At 44.3% G+C, this 9993-nt stretch overlaps 1 protein-coding gene across 1 annotated transcript in view; it reads right to left on the bottom strand.

Annotated features, from left to right (window-relative positions):
- Positions 1-2609: 2609 nt before the first annotated feature.
- The window catches only part of CHP1 (calcineurin like EF-hand protein 1), a 43542-nt gene continuing 36158 nt past the window's right edge, over positions 2610-9993 (bottom strand). The window contains exons 6-7 of the mRNA XM_053595896.1: positions 4670-4792; positions 2610-4550 (exon numbers count right to left, since the gene is read on the bottom strand). Coding sequence (XP_053451871.1) covers positions 4497-4550; positions 4670-4792 — 177 coding nt within the window. The 3' untranslated portion in view covers positions 2610-4496. The remainder of the gene's footprint in view (positions 4551-4669; positions 4793-9993) is intronic.

Below are 9993 nucleotides of genomic sequence, written 5' to 3'. Positions count from 1 at the left end.
GCCAGTAAAAAAAAAAAGGTATCCAGATTGGAAGAAATAAAACTGCCTTTATTTGCCGATGACATGATTCTCTGTAGAAAATAATAGGAATTAACAAAAACAATACCAGAACTAGTAAGTGTGTGTGTGTGGTCCCAGGAAACAAGATGATCAGTATACAAAAATCAATTCCATTTCTGTATACTAGCAATAATAAAAAATGAAATTAAGAAAACAATTCCAGGCTGGGCATGGTGGTTTATGCCTGTAATTCTAGTACTCTGGGAGGCCGAGACTGGTTGGATTGCTTGAGCTCAGGAGTTCAAGACCACCCTGAGCAAGACTGAGACCCTATCTCTACTAAATGTAGAAAAAGTAGCCAGGATAGGTGGTGCTTGCCTGTAGTTCCAGCTACTTGGGAGGGTGAAGCAAGAGAATTTGAGGTTGCTTAAACTATGATGACATCATGGCACTCTAGCTTGGGCAACAGAGTGAGAATCTGTCTCAAAAAAGAAAAAAGGCTCAGCGCCTATAGCTCAGTGGTTAGGGCACCGGCCACATACACAGAGGCAGGCTGGTTTGAACCCGGCCCTGGCCTGCTAAAGAACAATGACAACAGCAACAACAAAAAAATAGCCTGGCGGTGTGGTAGGTGCCTGTAGTCCCAGCTACTTGTGAAGCTGAGGCAAGAGAATTGCTTAAGCCCAAGAGTTAGAGGTTGCTGTAAGCTGGGACACCACAGCACTCTATGGAGGATGATATAGTGAGACTCTGTCTCAAAAAAGAAAAGAAGGGGGAAAGGGAGGGGAGGGAGGGGGGAGGTGGGCAGAGGGAGGGAGATTGGTGCATTACACCTGCGGTGCATCTTACAAGGGTATATGTGAAACTTAGTAAATGTGGAATGTAAATGTCTTAGTACAATAACTAAGAAAATGCCAGGAAGGCTATGTTAACCAGTGTGATGAAAATGTGTCAAACGGTCTATGAAACCAGGGTATGTTTTTTTTTTAATTAAATCTTAACTGTGGGGCGGTGCCTGTGGCTCAGTGAGTAGGGCGCCGGCCCCATATGCCGAGGGTGGCGGGTTCAAACCCAGCCCCAGCCAAACTGCAACAAAAAAAAATAGCCGGGCGTTGTGGTGGGTGCCTGTAGTCCCAGCTACTCAGGAGGCTGAGGCAAGAGAATCGCGTAAGCCCAAGAGTTAGAGGTTGCTGTGAGCCGTGTGACGCCACGGCACTCTACCGAGGGTGGTACAATGAGACTCTGTCTCTACAAAAAAAAAAAAAAAAAATCTTAACTGTGTACATTAATGTGATCATGGTGTACCATAATCACATTAATGTACAGTTATGATTTAATTAAAAAAAAGGAAAGAAATATAACAGAGGACCTTTCAAAGGGTAAGTCCTTTGCTACATGAATATATGATGGTCGGACAATTAAAGGTGTAAACTTGTCTTAGAAAAAGTGCTATCTACCTCCATTGCTGAATATGATGGTGATGACCATTGAAGTACTTCCCTTGGGAAGTTGTGCGCTGATGCCAGAGCCTCATCCACCCTTCAGGGCAATTTTGGACCTCTTTTTCTGGAATGACCATGATAGCTGTCATTGTATGTAGGTGTGATGATTAAGTTCTTGAACTTGCCACCATGCACTTACATTGGCAGCACTGTACAAACAACTCCGTAGAGTTTTCTTTTTTTTTTTTTTTTTTTCTTTTGGCCAGGGCTAGGTTTGAACCTGCCACCTCCGGCATATGGGACTGGCGCCCTACTCCTTCAGCCACAGGCGCCACCCAACTCCGTAGAGTTTTCATAGTGTTGGTATATTAGTGTCTCACAGCTGTGTTCATGTCGACAATGGTGTGTTTTGCTGAGTGACATTCATTACTGTTGTTGCATGTTTTTGTGTGCTGTAGAATAACAGCTGGGATGGTCATTCCAGAGAGTTCCAAAATTGCTTTGCAGGATGAACTAGGTCCATAGCTTCCCAGAAGGAGTACTTTGAAAGTGATGGTAATGACATTCAGCGATGATGTATGTGGCACTTTTTCTAGGATGAGTTCATGAACTTAATTGTCAGAACTTGTAGTTACCATATCTATCACCTTTCTTTTCCCCGGTTACAGCCATGGTGGTTCCTAAAATTTCTAAAACAATAAATTGTTAAGTTGCCATTAATCTCCTCACTATTTTGCTCCTTGAGAATACATTGTTTTATCAATGTCCTATTTTTTTTTTTTTTATAGACAGGGTCTCACTTAGTTGTCCACTGGTCCTAGCCTCAGGTGAATCTCTCAGTTCAGCATTGCAAGTCCCATTGTTGGGCAGAACAATGTGTGTGAACTATCCTGCCCAGCCCCTTGTCTACATTTTAAGGAACCCAAGAGTCAAGAACAGAAATCGTATCTTACCTAGACTGAATGGTAAGTAGCTGAGGCTGACAAAACTGTGCCTAGGGACGGACAGTGCTAGCCTCCAGATGAATGGTTCCATTTTATATGTGCAGGAAGTAGCAGAGTAGACCTGAAGCTGATACTACAGACATAAATTATACTATTTGTGATCTCCAACTTCAATGGTGCTGAGTTACATAAATTTCTTATAAACACAGAATCAACCAAGTTCTTTTGTTTTAATCACAAGTATTTATTGATGGATTGATGATATAATTTTAATGGAACAATAAGGCACAACTGTGGATTAAAACAGTTTGCTGTACAGCCAAAAGTGGGGAAAGCCATAATCTTAGAAACTTTAAATATGTGAATCAAGGAGCCTCTGAAGTACCTCTTTTACAGATCAGTTATCAGACAATTCTTCCCTTTTATACAGTTCCTATATTACATCACTTGATCACAAAGTCAGACTGATGTTTCATAAAGAATTCTTCATTCATTTATACTTGAACCATCCAGCCTGGCCACTGCCCTATTCCCTATCATTCATTCTCCATCCTTTTGCAGTGGCATTTTTTCACAGTCCTCTTCCTAAAGAATTATGTACACATCTTAGCCTTTGAAAGCAAGGAAACAAGCAAGCAAGCAAGCAATGAGTAAGAGAAAGTCAGTCAAGGGCAGATACATGGATGAATAGACTCATACAGACATACATGAGGATGGCAACAGCTTGATTCATTGAAGCTTAAACTAAGCTGATTGGCAGAAAAGTTGCTGTGGCTTGCTCAAAGACCTGTAATGCCACCTTAGGTTGAACCACCAGTGGAAGACCCCTTGTTTCTAAGGGATTAGCAGTGGTCTACTAGAACTAGGAAGCTAAGATTACAGGCAGCTAACGATATAATACATTCAATGCTTTGGACTTGCATCAGGCGCTGACTATGGTTTCCAGCATTAACATTTTGCCAAGTGTAAAATTCATAAAGAATTTTGTGTAAAACCTCAAGATACTAAGGACAATCTTTAAATTTTTTGGACTGGGATACATTAGGCACTTCCATAACACTAATTTCTCTACTTGGAAACATAAAGTGGAAAATATTCCAGTGCATATAACACTGAGGCATAAACCATGCTGCACAGGTATGAATTCAGCAGGCTTTACAGGGTGCCCACCCTCCTTGTTCAAGAACCCATGAGAAAGTTCCCAAGCACATTGTCATAGCAGCCATTCTGGTAGTAATGGTGTCCTCAAACTAAGCAAACCTGCAGGCATATGGCTATCTTCTTAATAAACAATACTGTACTAATAAGAGGAGCCATGTAGGTACATAAGTTGAGAATGGAAGGCCACAGGTAAAGAGACCTGGGCAAGACTTGGCTATATATCTCCCACCTTTCAAGAAGGATGCTTTACCCAACAACCCTTTGATGACAGAACGGAGTGCAAGGGTCAAAGATATGGTCTCATTCTTCAGAAAGAAATGATGTTATCCAAAAGCTCCTGGAGAGGCAACATCCCAGAGACCCATTGAAGTATGATGGTGATAATAACTGCCAGACCACCCAACTATCCTGCCAAGTCAGACATATTTAACAGGTATAGTTTGGGATGCCAAGTAGAACAGAGATTTTGAGACTCAGTAAAAAGGAGAGGGATGGTAAGACTAAGTGAATGGTTTGTGGGGTGACAAGAGAAGTAGGAAGCAAAAGACATATAAAAAGGATGAAAAGTATGCCAAGGCCTCGCTGGAGAGAAGGCAGCATGGCTACAGTTCACATCTGGTGAAGGAGCTTTGCTGGCTTGACCTTGGCATGATGGCCTCTTACTTTCTCAGACTGGATGGATGTGTAGCATTCATTAGCAAGATGATATATATAAATGGAGAACTGGTGAATGGATAATGAATAGAAATAGACGGGGTGTACCATTCTGTAATGCCCTGTTTATATACTAAAGGCTGGTTTGTGTTGACAGAACATATGTGGGGTTGTCATGCAACAGCAGTAGTACGTTAGGATAAGGGGAATGATGGGGTAAAGGCAGGGCTGGTAGACAGGAGGACTCTCAAGTTTCTTAAATACTAGAAAGCAACGAACAATTTGGTTTCATCCCTTAGTGAAGAAATCGGATGCTCATTTTCTGCTCAACGTCCACCTTCTCCAAAACCTGGGGGAAGAAACCAATTATAGTTATGAAGGTTGCAACAGTCCCCTTTTCTGAACGGTTTTCCCCCTCCCTCTTTGCAGTACAATTTAATGTTTTCAAACAAAGAGGTGATGACCAACCTTAACAAATTCTGTGAAAGATATGGCACTGTCCCCATCCTGATCAGCCTCCTGAATGGTCCTGTCTGCGATACTGCCCAGCTGCTCATCTGAGATATTCACTCCAACCATCATGCGTAGCACCTGCAAGAGTAAGAGCCGGGGGCAGGGGAGAAGAATAAGAGCCAGGAATTAGAAGGGACTTGGAAGTCAGAGAAGCTCTTACTAGCATCAATGATAAAGTAACCCCATTCCACTTTTCCTATGATGACTTCAAATATAATCATGCTTTGCACAATGATGTTTTAGTCAATGACAGACTGCACATACAATGGTAGTCCCATAAGATTTTATTGCCATATTTTTACTGTACCTTTTCCATGTTTAGATATACAAATACTTACCATGGTGTTACAAGTGACTAGAGTACTCAGTATAATAACATGCTGTGCAGGCTTACAGTCTAGGAGTAACAGGCTACCCCATATAGCCTAAGTGTATAATAGGCTATACCATATTGCTTTGTGAAGTACCCTCTACAATGTTTGCACAATAATCAAATTGCCTAATAACACATTTCTCAGGACCTAACTCTGTCATGACTGTGTAACAGCTAGAAAGCTAAAATCCTTATCTTTTCATCTAGGACATTCTAGATAATAATGTATGCAGAACTTTCTGTCAAGGTCCCTGAATAAGAAAACAATGCCTCACGAGGAGTGTGTGCTTTGTATTTTGCTCTTCCTTATTCTTCCTGCCCAGAATACAGATATGTCTTGTGGCATAGCAGCCCTCCTAGAGTCAGGAGGTGAGTCGTGTGCTATGGATGCCAGAGCAAGAATATAGAAGCTAGGGCAGCACCTGTGGCTCAAGGAGTAGGGTGCCGGTCCCATATGCCGGAGGTGGCAAGTTCAAACCTAGCCCTGGCCAAAAACCAAAAAAAAAAAGAATATAGAAGCAGCCGGACTCCAGGACAGCATGGACAGTCTGTCCCGAGAATTCTTCTTAGTTAGAGCTAACTAGTTCCTCATTGATTTAAGTCAGTTTAGTGGCGTTCTCTGGAATCCCACCCAAATGCACTCCTAAAACATGGCCACCTTCAAGAAAAATAAGGATGGATGGGACAGACATAGGTCAGTGGTTAGGGCCACATGCTTCAGGGCTGGTGGGTTTGAACCCAGCCCGGGCCTGCTGAACAAACAAAAAAAGTAGCTGGGCATTGTGGCAGGTGCCTGTAGTCCCAGCTACTAGGGAGGCTGAGGCAAGATAATCACTTGAGCCCAAGAGTTTGAAGTTGCTGTGAGCTCTGATGCCACAGCACTCTACCAAGGGTGACAAAGTGAGACTCTGTCTTAAAAAAAAGAAAGAACCATAAGGATGCGTGAAGGGTTAAATGATAAATCCCCCCTACCCTTTTTTTTTTTTTTTGATAAATTCCCTTCTTAGGAAAGCAACAAGCATGTTTAAATGGTTGTGAGAACTGAGTAAAAAGAATTTAACATTGTTTCACCAAATTTGTCTCACCAAGATACTCTGCTCTCCCACCCTCCTCCTGCTATTATACTAACATATTTGGGTGTCAACATATTTTGCAAATTGATACCTTAAAATAAGCAAATTTAACCATTTGACCCTTAGACAAAGCTGTACTCCCAGGTACTGTATCAGGCCTGGCTAATTTTTCTATTTTCAGGAGAAAGGGGGTCTTGCCCTTTCTCAGGCTAGTCTGAAACTCCTAAATTCAAGCAGTGCTCCCAGTGCTAGGATTATAGCTGTGAGCTGCCATGGCTGGCCATTAAATAGACTTTTTACAAGTAAACTACAAGCCTGGTACAGTGCCATTCATTGGCATGGTGCCAGCTACTCTGGAGGCTCAGGCAGAAAGATCAGTTGAGCCAAGTAGTTGGGAATTAAGCCTGGGCAACAGACTGAGACCCTGTGGCTCAGTGAGTAGGGCGCCAGCCCCATATGCCGAGGGTGGTAGGTTCAAATCCAGCCCCGGCCAAACTGCAACCAAAAAATAGCCGGGCGTTGTGGCGGGCGCCTGTAGTCCCAGCTGCTTGGGAGGCTGAGGCAAGAGAATCAAGAGTAAGCCCAAGAGTTGGAGGTTGCTGTGAGCCGTGTGACGTCATGGCACTCTACCGAGGGCCATAAAGTGAGACTTTGTCTCTACACACACACAAAAAAAAATACTTTTTCAAAAACTCAATTATAGGATTTTTCAGAACAGAAAAAAAGCTGAAATACTCATTTGTACCAAAACTGTTTTTTTGTTTGTTTGTTTTTGAGATAGAGTGTTACTATGTTGCCCTCGGTAGAGTGCTGTGTCTTCACAGCTCACAGCAACCTCCAACTCTTGGGCTTAGGGGATTCTTTTGCCTCAGTCTCCCAAGTAACTAGGACTATAGGTGTCAGCCAAAACACCCAGCTATTTTTTGTTGCAGATGTCGCTGTTTAGCTGGCCCAGGCCAGGTTAGAACCGGCCAGCCTCGGTGTATGTGGCTGGCGCTGTAACTACTGTGCTATGGGCACCGAGCCTGTTTGTTTGTTTTTTTTGAGACAGAGTCTTGCTTTGACACTGTTGGTAGAGTGCTATGGCATCATAGCTCACAGCAACCTCAAACTCTTGGCTCAAGCAATTCTCTTGCCTCAGCCTTCTGAGTAGCTGGGACTATAGGCACATGCCACAGTGCTCAGCTATTTTTAGAGACAGCGTCTCCCTCTTGCTCAGGCTGGTCTTGAACTCCTGAGCTCAGGCAATCCACCTGCCTTGGCCTCCCAGAGTACTAGGATTACAGGCATGAGCCACTGCGGCTGGCACATCACAAACTTTTAATATCTACTTAATAGCTAAGAATTGCAAATTTCCAAATGTTTTAGGAATTGCAATGTCTAGAAGAATAAACTTTGTTCCTTTCTCTCACTTTGGTAAAATATTTATATCTCCTTCTTGCTAAGATAAAAACAATTGTCTGACACCTCAACAGTCCATGAGCACATTTGTTCCAGCACCTTTGTCCCAAAGTCATTTAATGGAACTGACTATGGCCATATGGTCTCCTCCCCACTCCCTGCTTGAGGATTTCTTTACCCTAATAATATAAATAAAAGGTTCACTCCAAAAAATATTTTTGGCAGCCAGCACTAGGCCAGAGGATAAAAACATGCAACTATAGATTGGCTGCCTCTTTTCTCTTCAGAACTCGGCAGCCTATATATAGCAACTTGGTTTTGTTGTTGTTGTTTTAGGGATAGAGTCTCACTATGTCGCCCCTGGTACAGTGCCATGGCGTCACAGCTCATAGTAACCTCAAACTCTTGGGCTTAAGCTGTTCTCTAGCCTCAGACTCCCAAGTAGCTGGGACTACAGGTGCCCACCACAACACCCTGCTATTTTTGTTGTTGTTGTTGTAGTTGTCATTGCTGTTTGGTAGGCTGGAGCCAGGTTCGAACCCGGCAGCCCTGGTGTATGTGGCTGGCGCCCTAACCACTGAGGAAAGAGTGCAGAGCCATTTTTTTTTTTTTTTTTTTGAGACAGAGCCTCGAGCTGTCGCCCTGAGTAGAGTGCCATGGCATTACAACTCACAGCAACCTCCAACTCCTGGGCTTAAGCTATTATCTTGCCTCAGCCTCCCAAGTATCTGGGACTTGCAGGCACTCACCACAACACCCAGACATTTTTTGGTTGTAGTTGTCATTGTTGTTTGGCAGGCCCAGGCTGCATTAGAACCTGCCAGCACTGGTGTCTGTTGCTGGTGTATTAGCTGCTTGAACTACAGGCACTGAGCCTTTTATTTTTGGTGAGACATTGTCTTACTCTGTTGCCCAAGCTAGAGTACCACGGTGTCAGCCTAGCTTACAACAACCTCAAATTCCTGGGCACAATCAATTCCCAAGTAGCTGGGACTACAGGCACCCACCACAATGCTGGGCTAGTTTTTCTGTTTTTAGCAGAGACAGGGTCTTGCTTTTGTTCAGGCTGCTCTTGAACTCCTGACCTCACACAATCCTCCCACCTTTACCTCCTAGAGTGCTAGGATTATTGATGTGAGCCACAATGCATGTCTGACCTCAACTTTTTTTTTTTGTGAGACAAGAGTCTTACTATGTCACCCTCAGTAGAGTGCTATGGCATCACAGCTCACAGACACCTCAAACTCCTGGGCTCAAGCGATTCTCTTGCCTACCCCTACCTGGGGTAGCTGGGACTACTGGTGCCCGCACAATGCCCAGCTATTTTTTGGTTGTAGTTATTGTTTTGGCAGGCCCAGGCTGGGTTTGAACTCCGCAGCCCCAGTGTATGTGGCTGGCGCTTAGCTGCTGAGCTACAGACACTGAGCCTTCTTCATGTTTTTTTTTTGTAGAGACAGAGTATCACTTTATGGCCCTCTGTAGAGTGCCATGGCGTCACACAGCTCACAGCAACCTCCAACTCCTGGGCTTAGGCAATTCTTGTGCCTCGGCCTCCCAAGTAACTGAGACTACAGGTGCCCACCACAACACCTGGCTATTTTTTTGTTACAGTTTGGCTGGGGTCAGGTTTGAACCCGCCACCCTTGACATAAGGGGCCTATGCCCTACCTAGTGAGCCACAGGCACCACCTTTTTTTTTTTTTTTTTTTGAGACAGTCTCACTCAGTTGCCCTGGGATTGAGAGCCTTAGTCTCGTACTCACAGCAACTTCAAACTCGTTTTGAGATGGGCTCTCACACTTGCTTAGGCTGGTCTGGAACCTGTGAACTCAGGCAATCCACCCGCCTCGGCCTCCCAGAGTGCTAGGATTAGAGGCATGAGCCACCGCACCTGAACCTCCGACCTAAACTTTAAATAAAACAAAAATTTTTTTTTTTTTAGACAGTTTTACTATGTCACTCCCGGTAGAGTGCGGTGGCGTCCCAGCTTACAGCAACCTCAAACTCTTGTGATTAAGTGATTTTCTTGCCTCAGCCTCCCAAGTAGCTGGGACTACAGGCAACTGCCAAAACACCCAGCTATTTTTGTTGTTGTTCTTGTAGTTGCATTGTTTTTTAGCAGGCTTAGGCCAGGTTCAAACCCACCAGCCCTGTTGTGGGTTTTTTTGTGTGTGTGTGTGTGTCCACTGAGCTACAGGTGCCGAGCCTAAAACAAATCCTTCTCACTAAAGAAATTAATTCGCGGGCGGGGCCTGTGGCTCAGTGAGTAGGGCGCCGGCCCCATATGCCGAGGGTGACGGGTTCAAAACCCAGCCCCAGTCAAACTGCAACAAAAAAATAGCCGGGCGTTGGGGCGGCGCCTGTGGCTCGGTTGGTAGGGCGCCGGCCCCATATACCGAGGGTGGCGGGTTCAAGCCCAGCCCCGGCCAAACT

Source organism: Nycticebus coucang, chromosome 6 (assembly GCF_027406575.1).
Source record: "Nycticebus coucang isolate mNycCou1 chromosome 6, mNycCou1.pri, whole genome shotgun sequence".
NCBI lineage: Eukaryota > Metazoa > Chordata > Mammalia > Primates > Lorisidae > Nycticebus > Nycticebus coucang.
Note: the sequence above shows the minus strand (reverse complement) of the source record. Positions and strands in the feature narration are given on the sequence as shown.